At 39.8% G+C, this 18,732-nt stretch overlaps 1 protein-coding gene across 1 annotated transcript in view; it reads left to right on the top strand.

The window, feature by feature from the left end:
- Asxl1 (additional sex combs like transcriptional regulator 1) overlaps positions 1 to 18,732 on the top strand; it is a gene marked incomplete at its 5' end in the record, with an annotated part of 59,505 nt that overhangs the window by 34,517 nt on the left and 6,256 nt on the right. Inside the window, 7 exon segments of the mRNA XM_005384868.2 lie at positions 13,278 to 13,398; positions 13,474 to 13,571; positions 14,290 to 14,383; positions 14,867 to 15,019; positions 16,344 to 16,507; positions 16,602 to 16,698; positions 17,871 to 17,976. Coding sequence (XP_005384925.1) covers positions 13,278 to 13,398; positions 13,474 to 13,571; positions 14,290 to 14,383; positions 14,867 to 15,019; positions 16,344 to 16,507; positions 16,602 to 16,698; positions 17,871 to 17,976 — 833 coding nt within the window.

Raw genomic sequence — 18,732 nt, 5'->3', positions numbered from 1 at the left:
TGTTTACTTACCTGTTTGTCCTATCAATAATACCATACTGCCTTGTTTCCTGTTGTCTAATTATAGTAAGTCACAAATCAGGTGGTTGATTCTTTGTTCTTTTTCAGAATTGTTAAAAGTTTTTTATTTGTCTATATACATCTTACAATCTTATTTTCAGAAATTTTAGCAGAGACTTAATACTGATCTGTTTGGGGGAGAACTGCCATTTTGACTGTCCTGTCTTCCATTCTATGAACATGGTATGTTTGTCTGTTTACTTAGGCTGTCTTTGGTATTTTTACCAGCATTTATAATTTTCAGTATCTACATTCTGCGTGTGTGTGTTGTTAAATATGAAACTACTTTAATTTTTTAAGAAGCTACTATAAATGCTATTGTGGTTTTAATTTTGCTTTTTCATTGTTGGTTGGTTCCATTGACATTGATTTTTTTGTGTTTACTGTATATCCTGTGAATTTTCTGCCTAGATTCTTTGAGATTTTTTTTAGAGTGTAGACCATGATGTCACCTGTAAATAGGGCCAGTCTTATGTTTCTTTTTGATATGTATTCTTCTTATTACCTATTCTTGCCTAATTTCTCTACTAGGACTTCACACACTGTGTTAAGTGGGAGTACCATTTAGGAAGATCCTTCTCTTATTCCCAGTCTCAGAAGGAAAGCCTTCGGTGTTTCACCATTGGTATGATGCTAGTTGCAGTCATTTGGTAGATGCTCTTTTTTTTTTTTTTTTTAATTTTAAAGAGTAAAAGAAGGATAACAATAATGGGGGGGCTTACCAAATTACAGACAAAGTGGTAGGAAATTATCAATGGTTATTGTTTTACATATTGTTATCTACAAGATAGTTTCTCAGGAAAACAAATAGATAATAGTGAGTTACAGACAAAAGAGGTAGGAGATTATCAAGAGTTGTTGTACTATACTTTGGTATCTTCAAAAGAAAATAAATAGAACTATACATGAGTGACCTATTGAATAATCATTAACTATTCTCAATGGTGGTTGTAGGAAACACATAATAAACATGCATCCATTTATGAAATAGGAGAGGAACAATACAAACATTACAGAGTTATGGATAGATTAGTAGAAAAGTATCAATGGCTGCTGTAATACATGTTGGTATCTTAGAAGTGGTTTCTCAGGAAGACAGAGATATGCAAGAAGGATCTAACAAGTAGTTACAGCCTAAGGGTTGTCAAAAATCAAGTGAGCCATCTGGTGCCAAAGCCATTTTTTGTAGCTTTTCCTCTAGCCTCCCATTGCATTGGGACCCCACAACCATTTAGTGTCCTCTCCCCAACTGTCAGCACAGGCAGCAGGAATCCCGTTGCAGACTTCTCCGGAGCTCCACCGCAGCCTGTACTGTCAGGGGAAGAATGGCTTCCAGGGAGTCTCCGCATGTATTGTGCAAGGTCCTCCTGGTTTACAGCTTCCGAGCGGCTCTTGTGACCCCAGTCCACAGGACCTCTGACCCCCTCGGGCTTAGTCTGCATTCTCATGTTCTCCGAGTCCTTGTTCAGCAGCTGCTCCTCTGCTGACTCTAGACCTTTCTGGTTCTCAATGGCAGGAGCAAGAGTGGCCCGTTGTATAGCATGTATTCCCAGGGGTTTTTCCATGCTTGAATGATTCACACACGTCCATAGGTGGGCATCTGCAGCCGGTGCCTGGTGGGCCAATTGTGTCATTGTTTCTCTGTATCATGATAGTTCTCAATTGAGCAGCAGTGGCTGGCCTTCGCTGGCGTGCAACAGCGCTCGGTGGCGGCATGGCTCCCCGTGCGCCGGGGGCCCTCCCTCCGGGGACCTACGAGGCAGGGAGCGAGCTGCCGGTCTGGTAGATGTTCTTTATCAAGCTGAGGGCGTTCCTTTTTCTTCCTAGTTTACTGAGTTTAGTTTTTTAAAACAAGATCTTGTTAAGTAGTCTAGGCAGGCCTGGAACTCAGTATGTAGCCCAGGCTGGCCTCGAATTCAAGATCCTTCTGCCTTAGCTTTCCAAGTATACTTAGTTTTTATGATGAATATATATTGAATTTGTTTTAATTTGTGTTTCTTTGATGAATATCTTTTCGTATGCTTATTGGCCATTTTCCTTTGTGAACTATCATTTTACCTTCTCTTTCTTTTCTTTCTGTCTCTCTCTGTGTCTGTCTGTCTGACTCTTACCTCATTTTCTTGGCAGTGCTGTAAATTGAACCAGGGCCTTTGTACTAAACTGCATCTCCAGCCCATTGTAGCTTTTATTTTTGAGACAGGGTCTTAATACATCTCTTGAGTTACCCATGCTGTTTTGGCGCTCCTGCCTCAGTGCCTCAGAGTTCTGAGATTACATGTGTACACCACCATGCCTATCTTTTTATTTTTAACTTGTAGCAGTTACACACTTAATTTTTACTTAATTTTCAAAAATTTTTACAAATTTTTTTTTTACTTAATTTTCACTTAATTTTTCTAAGCCATTGTAGTCCTGTAGCCCCTTAATACATTGGTATGCTTGCCTTGTGGTTAAGAACATCTTGCTGTGGGGTGATATGGATGAGTGTCTCCCAAAGGGGCCTGGGTTGAAGGCTTGGTCTCCAGGGTAGTGCTTGTGGCAGGTGATATAATCTTGAAGTGGTGGAGCTCTGGGAGTGGTCCTCAGGTCACGGAGGAAGTGCCCTGGAAGGGAATTGTGGGGCCTCATTCTCTAGTCTGCTTCCTTGTTTGAGCTATGACAGGGTATTGCTGTTGTGACATGCCGCCCTCTGGCCTTCAGAAGCATGAGCCTAAATAAATCTCTCCATAAGTAGCTCATTTCAGGTGTTTTGTTGTTGTAACTCAGAGCCAACTAACATTCTATGTATACCCAGTACAGTTAACATATTCCAGAAAATTACATTAACATATTATTACTATCTAGTCTTCAGGTGTTTGTAAGTAGTTGTCTTATGTATTTCATCTCCTTCAGTCTAGAACACTTCTTTTTTCCATGACTTTTATGACCTTGGCTTTTTTGAAGACTACAGACCAATTTTGCAGACTGTTTGTCAGGTTGCATTTTCTTATGATTAAATTCAACTTTTGCATCTTTTTCAGGTGTATCAGAGAAGTGAGACTGTGTTCTTAGGACATTCTTCCATGTAGCTTATTATTTCAGTTTGTCCTGTTACTAATGAAGTTAACTTTGATTACTTGGCAAAGTGGGAACTGGCAACTGCCAGCCTTCATACCTATGAAGGTCTTCTTTATCCTCTTTTAACTTAATAACTACTTATGAGTAGGGGCTCTTTGGTATCTCATTCTGCCTCCTAAACTTCTTATTTTTTAACTGATTTTATTTTTTTTGTGGTACAGGGATTGAATCCCAAATATTATTTGTGGCTTGCATTATTTTTTGATGAAGGGGAAGTAAAATAGATGTGTATATTATCATTTTGTGCACAAAGAAACACAACTAAACAAGAAGTTACTGAGGTTGACTACTTGGCAGGGACAGGTAGCAGTAGAATGGAGAGTTGGAGGAGAGAAATTGTGTTGGGAGCAGGCACTGTCCCTTCTTTAAGTGTACATCCTTTGTATGGTCTTGACCTTATAATCATGCTATGTTTCACATACTACAAAGTAAATCAAATGAGAGACAGAATAAAAAATAAAAACAGGTTACAGACAGAAGAGAGGAAGCTCAATTTTATTTACAGCTGTCAAATTCCTCTTGATGTGCTGTCACATTGATTTCATTTTTTTCACTGAAAGTTGCCTCTGAGCCTTAACCTGAGTGGTGACCATCCTTCTTTGCCCAGACTGAGGAATTTCTTGGGTGAGGACTTGTACCAACCCTGGAAAGTACCAAACTGAATTAGTTGGCTACCCTTTTGACATTTATGTGCACATTTTCTAAACGAAACATCTGTGTAGATCACATTCAAGAGTAGTATTTCTTAGTCAGGCATGGTGGCACACGCCTGTAATCCCAGCACTCAGGAGGTTGAGGTAGGAGGATTGTTCTGAGTTCGAGACCAGCCTGGGCTACAAAGTGAGCTCAAGGCCAGCCTGAACTGCATAGCGAGACCCTGTCTCAAAAAAAGATAAAACAAAACAAAAAGGAAAAGAATAGTGTTTCTTGAGATTGAGAATAAGTATATGGGAGATAAATTTCTTTGAGACCTCTGTTGTTTTCCACATTGAATAAACGATTTTGTTCCAGGCGTGGTGGCCCACACCTGTAATCCCAGCATTCAGAAGGCTGACGCAGGAGGATTGTTGCTAGTTTGAGTTCAAGGCCAGCCTAAATTGCATAGTGAGACCATATCTCGGGGAAAAAAAAAGATTTGTTTTAGAAGTACAGAAGATACTATTATTACACTCTCCAAAACTACTTCTGAGAAGTGTGATGTCATTCATATTTTTTTCTATGTGATGTGTTCTTTCCAATTGGATGATTTTGTGATCCTTTCTATCTTGTATTTTGAAATTTAATGATATGGTACTATGGAATAGGTCTTTTTTTATTCCTTTTTGGGGCCTTTTGCCTTAATGAAACCTGAAACTCAGGTTCTATTTTGGAAAAATGTTTATATTGTTTCATTTTCATTTTTCTCTTTGTGGACCTTCTCATTGTGTGGGGCTGTGCTAGTGGAAGCCTCTCCCTCTCTTTTAATCAGTTCTCTGAGAAAAACCCTATTTCTTGATTCAGGTATCTTCTTTTTAGTTTCTTTTTGGTGTTTTGAGACAGGGTCTCGCTATACAGTTCAGGCTGGCCCTGAACTCACTGTGTAGCCCAGGCTGGCCTTGAACTTGGGGCAGTCTTCCTGCCTCAGGCCTGGAGTGTTGGGATTACAGGCATGTGCTACCATACACAGCTTTTAGTTTCTAACAGATTGCATGCTTGTTTGTTCCTGTTTTTTAAAAATTAGCACTCTCTAATTGCTTGTTTTGGGGCTCTTTCACAAAGTTTATTGTAACGTTTTATTAACCACTTTTCTTTCAGTTCCTGCTTTTGTTTTGGTTACCTGTTATCTAGCAGGTTTTTTGTTGTCTTTTTTTTTTTTTTTGAGACTCGGTCTTGCTGTGTAGTTTTGGCTGGCCTGAACTCATTATGTAGTGTAGGCTGGTCTTGAACTTGTGTCGATCCTCCTACCTCAGCCTCCCAAGGGCTGGGGCATCTAATAGTTTTGCCCAGATATCTGGCAGTTCCTGGTGGGTCATTCTTATGTTTAACAAGTAGTTCCTTTAGAAATGGCTTGTCAACTAAACATATTCTAGGTTCTTCTTGTTTCAAAGAATTGAATAAGTAGCCAAAAACAGTGCTTAAAGTTTATTTGAAAAATGAGGAGTGAAAAGGTAATGGGAAAACTAAAGTACAGCTGGGCATGGTAGTGCATGTCTGTAATTCCAGCACTTTGGGGATTGAGGTGGGAGGGTGACTGTGAGTTCGAGGCCAGCCTTGCTTGGACTACATGGTTCAAAGCCAGCCTGAACTGCATAGCGAGACCCTGCCCCCCCCCCAAAACCCCAAAGAATAAAAAAATAAAAGTACACCCTGGGTCTGAGAGACTCACTGTAGGCTACAGTGAAAAGTTCATGACAGCGGGCTCCTTGTGGTGCCTGTGTCCTCATATGTCATCCACATTTTGTGGGAACCAGTGAGAAGTTCCACATACGGGATCTTGGTAATTATTTGGTGCTGTCCTGGGCTCTTGGAATTGACAGGTGCTGCTTATTTCCCCAGATAGCTTTGCTATGCCCTACCTCCTATTTCATTACCCCCTAAGAGACTTAAGTCCCTGTACTTCTTTATGGGGTGCGGAATGAATGGAGTCTGTGTCCTCTGTGGCTTCTTCAAGCTGAAGGTGGCTGTAGGCCTTACCTATTAAGGATCATGTGCTCTCCAACTACCTTGGGGTGCTGTGGCTCGCTGACTGGGTTCAAGAAAGAAAAACCTGTCAGGAAATGAGAAGAGAGTTAGTGACCATCAAGCTGTTTAGCCCAAACATGAAGAGCAGGTTAATTCTTTTACTTCCTGTAGAGAAGAATATATGTTAGAGAAGTATGTTGGATAAATTATCAAGAGTCTGAGAGCTATGGCCTTGGAAGATCTTGTTTACTTCTCTGTAGCAGTACTAGAGACTTGTTTTCTGATGAGAAATAAGGACACCAACACCACGAGGAGCCTGCTGTCATGACCTTTCTATGGTAACCCACCCTGAGCCTCCAGACCGAAGGTGTACTTTTATTTTTGCTCTTTTTCTCTTTTCCTCTCTTTTTAGTAAATTTTCTTTATTTTTGTTTTTTGAGACAAGGTCTCACTATGTAGCCTAGGCTGGCCTTGAACTTGGCAGCAATCCTCCTGCCCACTCTTCATCCCAAGTGCTAGGTTTATAGGCATGTGTCACCATGCCCGCCCCACCCTCTTTTGAGACAGGGTCTTGCTATGTAGTTTGGGCTTACCTCAAACTCCTGGTGATTGTCCTGCCTCAGCCTCCTGAGTGCTGGAATTTCAGGCCTTGTGCCATCATGCTCAGCTACAAATTTTATAACTGAGGGATGGGGATTTAGCTCAGCGGCACAGCGCCTGCCTGGCAAGTGCTAGGTCATGAGTTCAATTCCCGGAACCTGTAAAAAACAAAAAACAAATCAAAAATCAAAACAATACAAATTTTATAACGGTAAGAAAAGTAGAATTATAAAACCTTCAGATCCTTTCAAAAATTTTATTGAGAGTTGTAATTTCTTAGGATTCTACAAATCATCTTGTCATAAAATATGCATGTGCATTTCCTCTGTGTGTGTGTGTGTGTGTGTGTGTGCTCGTGTGCGCGCGCACATGCTGGATATTGAACCTAGGCTTGAAGAGCATATGCTAGGTAAGTGCTACATTCCAAGCTCTTTCATTGTTTTGAGACAGGATCTTACTGAGTTGCCCAGGGTGACCTGGAACTTGGTAGTCATACTGTCTGAGCCTCCTGAAGAAGAAACTGTGATTTCTAAAACTCATCTACACCAAGGGCTTCAGATGAGAGATAGCAAGTCTGTGGTCAACATACGAGAAACTGTACTTGAAGATCTGGATGGCAAATCACAGATGAGAATTGTTTTATTTCTGGTTGATGGAAACTCCTTTTTTGTCACTAATGAAAGCTCAGTTTCTTTTCTTTATATTTCAAGAATGTGTTCATTTAAAAAATAATAGCTCTTTTTCTTTCACTTGTTTTTTAAAAATAATGAAGCATTTTCTCAAGCATATGTAGAGTTTGCTTTACTAGTTTTTTTTTTAGGATTTACATTAAAAAATTAAAATATCATTAAAAGGCCACTAGTCTTCGTTTTCCAGAGGTGAATTTTGATTTTAGGCTTGTGAACTTTCCATACATCTTGAATATTTGTTTATTATATGCTGTACTGGGGATTGAAGCCCACTAAACTACTTCCCCAGAACTTTTTGAATTTCTTGAGACAGGGTCTTTTTAAAGTACTGAGGCTGGGCTCAAACTTGTGATTCTTTTGTGTCAGCATCCCCGAATACTGGATAACGAATGTGGACCACTACACTCAGCATGTGTATTTTGTTCTGCAAATTTTGATTAAATTTATGTCATATTTCATAATCCATTTTGACCTGTTTTATTGGGATATAATTCACAGACCATATAATTCAATATATTCAGAAAGCTATGCAGCCATCACTGGGATCTAATTCCAGAACATTTTCACCACCCCAAAAAAGAAACCCTATACCTTTTAAGTAGAATCATTCCTACTCTCTCCTCCTAGCTACTACCTGCCACTAAAGTACTCATTTATTAGAGCTTTTTTTATAAAAAGTACCTTTTTTCTTCCTATTTGTGGTTTTTCCATGTAGAGTCAAGTTATACAGAAAATAATATTGAAACTTACTGGAATTGGATTGATTCTACAAATAGCTAGAGAGAAGTGACATATTTACAGTTTTGAATCTTTTTTTTTTTTTTTTTGGTTTTTCTCCGGTACCGGGAACCTAACTCACAACCTTGCGTTTACCAGGCAAGCGCTTTTGCCGCTGAGCTAAATCCCCAGCCCCTAGTTTTGAATCTTAAAAACATGTTGTAGCTCTTGACTTACTTAGGTTTTAAACCTTTCTCAGAGTTTTACGTTTTCATAAAATGATTATATTCTTTTGTGGGATTTGTCCCTGGATAGTTCATTGTTGTTAAAAATTGTATTTTCTCATGGGTTATGTTACTATCGATATTAGGATCTGGCTGAATTTTCTTAATTTGTGTCTCCTGGCTCTTCATTGTAGGTAAATTATGCTATCTGAAAGTTATAGTACCACTACTCTTGTCCCTTCTTATTTATTTTTATTATGCATTGGTTTGGACGTTAGAACTGTTGTATGGTTGATATGTTCTTAGTTTTTAATAATTTATATTAAACAATCTTCAGATTAGCCTTTTTACCTTAAAGAAAATACAGATTTCTTGCTCTGGAAAGGTTTATCAGACCCATGAAGAAAGTACAGGCATACATGAATTTCTTTTATACTAGGAGCTGAACACAGGATGTTGTGATGGCTAGGTGAGTGCTCTGCCACTCAGCTACATCTCAAGTTCTTTTTGTTGTTCTGCTTTGAGACACAGTTCCCTAAGTTGCCAAGGCTCCTTCTGAGTACCTAGGATTATAGTTCCGTGCCATCATCCCTAGTTTGCTCGCTTGAAAATCTAATTTTGTCACTTTAAATTTTAGTTCCTTTTTTGTTCACTGTGCCTTTTATGTTTGTTTGTTTGTTTGGGTTTTTTTTTGTCTTTTTGAGACAAAAAACTGCTATGCAGTTCAGGCTGACCTTGAGCTCACTTTGTAGCCCAGGCTGGCCTCAAACTCACAACAATCTTCCTGCCTCAGCCTCCCAAGTGCTGGAATTACAGGCTTATAGGCGTGTGCCACCACGCCTGGCGCCTTTTATGTTTTAAAATGTTTGATTTATGAGAGTACATTTTATTTAGGTTTGTTTATTACTGATGGCTACTTTTTTATTACTATTTTCTTTCCAATTGCCTTTATTAATATATTTTATACATTTAACAGATCTGTTAATAAAGAGAAAAACTCAGTTAAAAAGGGTGCAAAAGACTTGAACAGATAAAAGGAGGGTAAGAGTATACCAACAAGCACACAAAAATGTGCTTAGCATCTTTAGTTATCAGGCAGATGAAAATTAATACCACAAGGCAGAATTGCATTCCAAGTACAATGGCTAAACTAAGACTGAGACCACCAAATATTGGTGAAAATGCGGATGTAAATCTTTGGAAATCCACTTGGCAAGTTTTGTTTTTGTTTTTCTGTTATTATGGGTTGAACGCAGGGTCCTTGCATTGAGTTACATCCCCAGCCCTATATCATTTTGGAGACAGAGTCTAAGTTATGAAATTGCCGCATAGAGTGCTGAAATTACTGGTGTGTGCCACTATGCCGAGTTTCATAGTTTACTTTTTCAGCAATCATTTTAATAGACAAAACTTGAAAATAACCTAAATGTCCATCAAAAGAAAATACCCCAGTTGTTGTATATGAACACTCTGATAAGAAATAATGAACTAGTGATGTATGCAGTAGTATGGGTGAATATTATAAGTGTTAGCCTGAATGGAACAAGTCAGATCAAGAGGTGTATAATGTATGATTCAGTTACATGAAAATCAAGAGCAGCACAAGTAATTTATGGTATAATTCGGAACAGCTGTTGCCCTACTGGGATGGGAAGGTGATTGAATAAGAGGCACAAGAAACTTTTGAGGTGCTGAAAATGTCCTGTATCTTGAAAATATATTCTCCAGATTCATCAGATGATAACATGTAAAATCTGTCAGTTTCACTGTATATAAACTGTACCTTAATTGTTAAAAACAGAGGAAATGATATGAGGGGTAAACACTGAACCAAAGGTGTTTTCCAACATAAGCACAATGCAATTACCAAACTCTAGAAATTTGACATTCATACACTTTTGTCTAGTATATAGTTCACATTCAGATAGCCCAGTGTCTTGAAATTTGCTGAGTAGGTCTTAAATGTCCTTGCTACCCCCTTTAATTATGTGTGTTGATGGATGTGTTAATTTGGTTGTATAGTTTTGACTGGTAGTCATTTCACAATGTATATGTATATCAAGGGCTGGGGATTTAGCTCAGCGGCACAGCACCTGCCTGGCAAGTGCAAGGTTGTGAGTTCGATTCCTGTACCGGAAAAAAAACCAAAACCAAAAAAAAAAAAAAAATGCTAAATATATGTATATCAAATCATTATCTTGAATATATACAATTTTTATTTGTCAAATACTACTGCAATATAGCTGGAGGAAAAAATAGTAAAGAATTCAGTGATAATCCCAGTACTGAAGTTTAGGTAGGAGGATCTCTATGAGTTTGAGGCTAGCCTGGGCTACATAGTGAGAGTCAGTCTCAAAAAGACGAAAGAAAGAGAAAAAAAAAAAAAGATTCAGTGAAAGACTGATTACCCTTTAATCAGATTCATTACCCTTTAATATTTGTTTAACGCTTCCTTATAGAAAACTTTCCCGAAAGAAAAGAGGAAATTAAGCTCTTGAGTCTGAGGCATACTTTTTGGTAACTAGTAACTTTCAGTAGCTCTATTTCCTTTTTGACAAACTTCCAAAGTTAATATATAGAAAGTTAGTAACATCAAACTCATAGAGTTTGTAAAGAAAGATTAATGATCTTTTAAAAGTGGAGAATTAGAATTGCTTTTCTTAAAAGTCTTTTTCTGTTTGCTTTTTACTGGAGATACAAATGGCTTTAGAAACCTTTCATAGTTACTTGAATTACATACAATACACAAGTAGTATTTCTGTTTGCCGTAGTGCTGTAATCAGCATTACAGATGTATTATAGATGTTAGCCTTCATCTGTGTAGGTAACTTGACCTTTTCACTGCATTAATACTGCAGTCCCTTTTGGTGAGTAGGTCTTACTTTAGTATAGTTGAATTGTTAATTTTCTCCTTTATAGGGTTAACACTTTTTATATCTTAGACATGATGCTCTTGGTTTACAGTTTGAACATTCCTAATGGCAGAAACCCCAAATCCAAGTTTTTAAACTGCCAATGTTGTGATACATGGGAAATTTTATATTTGACTTCAAGTGATGGTCACAGTTAAAATGCAGTAGCATTAAAAGTACTATGTGAATTATGCTGTGGGTATAAGTTGTATATAAAACATAAATTCCATGTTAGAGTTGGGTCCCATTTCCAAGATAGCTATATATACAAATAATCTAAAATCTATAAAACATCCAGAACCCAAAACACTTCTGGCCCAAGTATTTTGGATAAGGGATGCTCAGCCTGTATGCTGATTTTTGTTTTGTTTTGTTTGGCTTTTTTGAGACGGGGTCTTGCTATGCAGTTCAGGCTGGACTTGACCTCACTTTGTAGCCAAGGCTGGTCTTGAACTTGCAGTGATCCTCCTGCCTCAGCCTCCTGAGTGCTGGTATATGCTGTTTTTTAAAGAATTTCTTTACTGTCCCATTGGTAGTGTCTGAACCTTTTGATCCCATTGTCATTTTACCAGTATGATTTTTCCTTGCTGTTAGCCACAAGCAGAATTTTGGGGTCGAGGCTGCGAGTACACTAGATCTCTATTCATTAGTACATTGGCATCTTACTTTGGCATCTCCATTTTATTTTTATTTTTTATTTATTTATTTTGTTTGTTTTTTTTTCCGGTACCAGGAATCAAACTCACAACCTTGCACTTGCCAGGCAGGCGCTGTGCCACTGAGCTAAATCCCCAGCCCCAACTTTGGCATCTCTACATCTTACTTTGTCCATGAGAATCAGAGATTAGTTTCATCATTCTAACTATATACCAGAGCCAATAAGCATAATTTTAAGATAAATATTAAATTTTTTTTTAGCTTTTGCTGAGGAATTTATGCCTAACAGGGAAAATAGGAAAAGATGCCAACAACTGTTTTCTATTTTAAGACAGCATAATGTTTAAAAGGTAGAATCATGATTTTACCTACTCTTTAATATACATTTATTCCGTGACAGTATTTTGTCCTTTGTCCACGTTAGCTCTTCTCCTTTTTCTTCAGTTTTCAATATTCATTTATAATCTTTTCCTGGATTATTTTTCATTTTTATGTTTTGCATTGCTGGGGATTGAACCCAGGGCCTTGTGCATGCTAGCTAGGCAAGTGCTTCACCTCTGAGCTATATCCCCAGCCTACTTCCTAGATTTCAGGTGGGAGGCAGCTCCTGAGTTCTCTTTGAGAATAAGTAGAAGTCAGTTTTGAGACTGTTCAGGGAGCCTGTTAATGTAGCATAGAGCTTTCCTGTTCACCGCAGCAAGTTGTCACTGTTTGATAAGGTTTAGCTTATCTGTATTTTTCGCTAGACTTGTATTATAGACTAAGTCTTCTTCCTGTCTCCAGACTTCCTATGGTTGCTAGAAAAAAAAATTCCTAAACCTCAAGCTAATATCCTTTAGAGACTGGAAAACATTCTAAATCTCTGTTGCTTCACACATTGTCCTGTCATCTACCCTCTTGCTCTCTATCCTCTAGTGTGTCCAGTTTCCCACACCCCTCTGAAATCTGATTTCCTAAGTTTGTAATATTTTTTCACATTTGCTTGTTCTACTATCTAGAACTTCCTAATGTCTCCCCTATGGCCAGCCCGTCTCCCTAATAGTTGACTTCTTTTAAAATTCAGTTCTAGCTATACATCCCCTTGGGAAGCCTTGCGTCCTTAATCCTTATTCATGGACCCATGTCCCCTTTCCCTTTACTGAGTGAGTTAGATGGCTCCTTTTCTGGGCTGTTGTAGCTCTCTGTGTATACCTGCCATTTGCATTATAATTTATTTGATTTCTCCTTACTCAGATGAGTCCCTTGAGGTTAGAGCCTGATTCCTTCTCTCACCACCACAACCACCACCACCTGGAACTAGCTTCATTTAACAGTTTATACGAGGTGACCTATAAATGTTTAATGAATGATTGAAAGCAAAAGTATACCTAACTTTCTGAATGATGTGTTCATGAAAAGAACTTGCTGAGAAAGAGCTTAGTTAGAAAGTGAAAGGAACTGAGCAGTATTCTAAATCCCAGGCTTAGTAGTAAAGTACTTGGCTAGCATGTGTGAAGTCCTGGATTTTATCCCCAGTGCTGCAAAAACAAATGAAAGGACACTAAATCTCTCTTCCCTAAGAGCATACAAATTTAGGAATGACTACTGTGCTTATAGAATTTGTAGGGATTTGTTCACCTGAGTTGTAACTTTCTGTCACAGAAGGATGCCCTGCAGTGGTCTCGAAATACAGCTGCAGTAGAGGGAGAGGAGCCAGAGGATTCAGCTGATGTGGAGAGCTGTGGGTCTAATGAAGCCAGCACTGTGAGTGGTGAAAATGATGGTAAGTGCCTTAACAAGATGAGGGAAAACCTCCAAGCAGTCTCTAGGAAGTAATCTTTATTTCTTTCTCTTCCAGTGTCTCTTGATGAAACATCTTCAAATGCATCCTGTTCTACAGAATCTCAGAATCGATCCCTTTCCAGTCCCAGGGACAACTATAGAGCTTCCTCTCAGGTTAGGAAGGACAGTTTGTGACCTGGGAGAATGAATGAGGGCAGGCACAAGACAGGATTCTTTTTTCCTTTCACAGTTAGTTGGGGGCTTGTCTGAAAAATGGAGGAAATAAATTTAGTCTTTACCTTAGTACCATTTAAAAAGGTACCAGCTGGGTGTGGTGGCATGCATCTTTAATCCCAGCACCTGGGAGGCTGAAGCAGGAGGATTGCCTTGAGTTCAGGGCCAGCCTGGGCTACATAGTGAGTTCAGAGCTAACCAGAACTGCACAGTGAGACTCCGTCTCAAAAAAAAATGTGGACCATAGGAAAATGGAATGTTAGGTCCAAGAGCAGAATGATATTTTTTTCTTCCCTGGAAATTTCTGTTCATTCTTCTGATACACATATGAATGTCCAGGGAGGAGTACAGTACAGTGCACAGTGGTAAGAATATGAGCTTAGGAGTTGGCTGTTTGAATGGCGACCAGGGCTCTTACCAGCTCTGGCAAGTTCTTTATCTGTAAAATGAGGATAGCAATACCTTTTTTGCAGTTTAGAGTGCTGCTTGACAGTGGTGGGCATACAGTTCAGTACTGTTAGTGCTGTTTTCACTCTTGCTGGGCAGATTTGACTGTACATGAACTCTTCCACTAGAGGGGTAGGATAGGATGAAGAGGGAGTACTATTGTGGCTCTGCAGATGACACAGGCTCTTTTCTGTACCGTCTGGGAACACAGGCAAACAAACAAAAGAAAAAGGCTGGAGTGATGCTGCCTCGAGTTGTTCTGACTCCTCTGAAGGTAAACGGGGCCCACGTGGAATCTGCAGCAGGTATGTGTACTCTCATGCTTGTGGTGCACTTTCTCAGGTCCTGGGGACCTGGCCTCCCTCTATCAGTGTCTCTGACCAGCATTGTGATGCCAGTAGAGCTGTTGAGCCAGAGCCATGAAACCTGTCCCTGTGGAAGGCAGCACAATGTAATGGTGAAGCCTGCTGTAGGTTCTAGTGCTGGGCTCCGCCATGTGCCCTGCTCTTTGCCTCCAGGGGCAGTCATGAGCATTTGATGAAGGATTATGCCAGTGCTTTGTAAAAGGTGTAGTGTTATAAAAATGAAGGCAGTGGTTTGGCAGTCTTAAGTTGATATTTTAAAGCCAGACCATAAACTGGTAATTTCTGTCAGCCCAGGGCTGGGAGATGGAAGCACCCCATTATTGCTGGCAACATGTTAGGGAGAGCTGGGAGAAAAGTAAACTTGTCTGACAGCCATGGGCGCGGCATGTGATGCTTTTGACCAGTGGAATGCTGTGCCTTCAGGGTTCACGGGCCGCCACGCCGATGGCGAGAGTGGCAGCCCGTCAAGCAGCAGCAGCGGCTCTTTGGCCCTGGGCAGCGCTGCTATTCGTGGCCAGGCCGAGGTCGCCCGGGACCCTGCCCCGCTCCTGAGAGGCTTCCGGAAGCCGGCCACAGGTGAGTGGCTTGGCACTCATTTCTCTGCCTGTAAAGGGGGTCCCAGTAGGCCTAGGGAGAAGTTGATACCATTTACTCAAGCTGTAGTTTATTTTTACTTCTTGGGTAGCCCTCTATTTTTTGTTTTTACCTTGTGTTTGGTCATTTCGTGCCTGGATCTCTGCTAGGCCTTGAGTGAACTCCTGGTAGGCAGAGATGGTGCCACACTGCTCCTGGTCTATCCCTATATGGCAGTGGTGGTGAGCCTATGGCACATACACTCCAGCAGACTGTTCGTATCATTGAAAGCTCTAAAAAGTTCTCCATCACTGTTGTAGGGCATACAGTACCTACCTTGGAATATTGCTTTGTAACTGGTTGCATGAGTGAAAATTGCTTCTGAGCTTCTCTGTGAAGGATTCCCATATCTGTTTTCTTTGATAGCATCTTGTCATGCAGGCTTTCAACATCCAGTCTCTACCAGACTCTCCTTCCTTCTTATAACTGAGTTAGTGTATTGAGTGGAAATGCTGAATTCTGGGGATGCACACAAATTCAGTAATGCTGTTGAGCACCTCCTGCAGTGAGGTTATCTGCAGTGCTAATATTACTATTTGCTATTTCAGGATTTGTTTCTCATGACCCATGTGGGGCTACGTGAGTTTTTGTAAATGGGCCACATGAAACCATTAAGAAGACTAGCTTTGGATTCTGAAAATTAGAATAAACCATTCCCCAAGTGGGAACTAAGTATGCTGTCTTGCTAGGTTTTCTAAGTCATCAGCAGTGCCCAATCTAAAATCTAAAACAGGTCTCTCTTTGTAATGATTTTTTAAAAAAAGGAAACATTTGTTTGAGCTTTTGAGTGGTACTGACTTTGAACAACGTTTAGTACATTTCATCCCATAGATCATACCTCACAGAAGGCTTCTGCAGGTTTTTATGTAGTATTTTAACTAGATTTGCTTTTAGACAACTTCCAGCCTTTCTCCAGTTGGCCTCTGTGGAGCCTGTTCTGCAGCCATGGAGGGAAGCTCAGAACCTGCTCCTGCCTGGTTTTCTGTGGGAAAGGTGTCCTCTTCAGGTTGTGATGATATAGCGTGGTACAGAGTATGGGCAGCAAGCCTGAGTGTTTATTAGGTTCAGTGGCACCAACGGTGACCTGGAAAGAACAGTTGTAATATACCCATTGGGATGGATCGGACAACACACTGTGTACAGAACAAAGTTGTGGGTACATTGGGTGCTGCCACCAAAGTTTTCCCACCAGTTGGCATTTGCTTATTTGTTTTTGTTGTTTTGTTTAAATGAATTGAAAATCTATACCTTGCTTCAAAAATCACAGGTCAAATGAAGCGTAATAGAGGGGAAGAGATAGATTTTGAGACTCCTGGGTCTATTCTTGTGAACACCAACCTCCGGGCCCTGATAAACTCTAGGACCTTCCATGCCTTGCCATCACACTTCCAGCAGCAGCTCCTCTTCCTCCTGCCTGAAGTAGACAGACAGGTACAGATACCTAGCCTCCTCTTGGCCTCTATCTACATGGCCTCCTCTTCTAAGTTTTCTTATTTATTTTCACTTTTTTCCTCAAAACCTCTAGGTGGGAACAGATGGCCTGTTGCGCCTCAGCAGTAGTGCACTTAATAATGAGTTTTTCACCCATGCAGCTCAGAGCTGGCGGGAACGCCTGGCTGATGGTAAGTAGATTCTGTTTCAGATAGATTGAGATGTTTGTTCCTCCCACACGTAGCATGCATTTCTTCTGATGTGTAAAGCCCACATGCTCAATTTTTTACCAATCTCTCTGTGTCAAGGATTATTTAGCATAAGATAGGCTTTCTTCACAGTACTGATAAACGTAGTAGGTATTAATGTGCCACACAGCTCTGAAAAGGTAACAGAATATTTGGACTTCCACTCTCTTGGAAATCCATTGTGAATTTCACCCAATTCATGAAAAGTATACATACGTATTCCAATAGTTCTGGTATTGTCTGGAAGGTTGAAAGTACATTGTAATGTTGATCTATTAAATTCTACCATTCTCTTCTTGGGCATAGTCACTTCGAGTAAACGTTAGCTTCTTTTAATTTTATGTGGAAGCTACTCGGGGAATGTTACAAGAGGACCCCGAGACACCTATGGGATTAATGACTCCTGACAGGACTACATACAAACTCAGGGTTATAATTTATTACAGCAAAAGAACATAAAAAAGTCAGCAAAGAAGCAACAGGGGGTGAGATACAGGAAAAGCCAGATGCAAGCTTTCAAGGCCCTCTGTGGAAGCACACAGAACACATTTAATTCTTCCAGAAACAAATTGTGACACCAAAAGTAAATATTTACTAGGGGTGCTCATTAAAGGCTTGATGCCCAAGATTTTTATTTGGGCTAATCATATAGAAAGCTGCTGCCCAGATCCCAAAAAGGAAAGCATAAACTGGCATTAGCAGTCCAGGGACAATGAGCCACTCCTGTCAGTGTGGTGGTATGTCTTGAAATCTAAGTTCCACATGTCAGCCAAGGGCCATCGTCGTAAGTTCGTCCCTTCTAAAAATAAACAGTCAAGCCTGCTGTATTAACATCTTTTTACACAGAGAGTAAGTCTGAGTGTTTTGTTTATTGTTTTGCTTTTTTAAACAGTATTGCTTACTCTTGAATGATAACTTTAAGGAAGAATGAATTTCTCTCATAGCAGACCTTTTAGCTCTGTCCTAAGTAAGAGCATGATGTGAAAGGGCCACTGGATGAGAGGAGCATATCCTTTAAAACTTTGCAGTGTGTTAGAACTAGAAGACTTGGCTGTCTTTAGGATAGACATTAATATCCTGGATACAGTCACTGCAGAAATCTTCTTTCATTCTAGGTGAATTTACCCATGAGATGCAAGTCAGGATTCGACAGGAAATGGAGAAGGAAAAGAAGGTGGAACAATGGAAAGAAAAGTTCTTTGAAGACTACTATGGACAGAGGTAAGGCATTTGATCCTGTGAGCTCTGTTGTGGGCATTTGAGGAGATAGAGGTAGTTGGCCTTGCATATCCGTAAGTTTTTGCATCCACAGCTTCAAACAAACATGGTTTGAAAACATCAGGAGAAAAATTGCATCTCTCTTGAACATGTACAGATTTTTCCTTTGTTATTATTCCCTAAAAAACACAATGTAACAACTGGTTACATTGTGTTAGGTACCATAAATAAGATGAAAGTGATTTAAAGTACAGTAATTCCTGACTTACAAACGAATGAGTTCCATTCCAAGAAACCGCTTGTAAGTCTGATTTGTCCATATCTGACAAAGTGAGTCTTAAACAGTACACCTGTGAATGTTTGCAACTCTAATGTTTTTAAGTTTAGGACTTAACTGTATACAGGAAGAGGGCTGGGGATATAGCTCAGTGGTGGAGTGCTTGTCTGGCATGCATGCTGCCGGTGGTGGAGTTCCAGCTCCACCACTGCAAAGGTAAATATACAGGATAATTTACATAAGCTAGATGCAAATATTAAGCCATTTCATGTAAGGAATTTGACAATGTGTGGATTAAGGCTTCCACTGGCAGTCCTGGAGTGAGTTCTCTGTGTATACCAAGAGATAACTGGAGTACATACTTCTGTGTTGGATGAGAATGTGGAGATTGCAGTTACTTGGGTCATGTAGCTTAACATCATTCAGTGAAACTAGTACATGTTTTGCTTTAGTTTTTTTTTTTTTTTTTTTTTTTTTTTTTT

This window comes from Chinchilla lanigera, unplaced genomic scaffold (genome assembly GCF_000276665.1).
Source record: "Chinchilla lanigera isolate Chin_1 unplaced genomic scaffold, ChiLan1.0 scaffold00021, whole genome shotgun sequence".
Lineage (NCBI taxonomy): Eukaryota > Metazoa > Chordata > Mammalia > Rodentia > Chinchillidae > Chinchilla > Chinchilla lanigera.
This window is presented reverse-complemented; position numbering and strand designations above follow the sequence as displayed.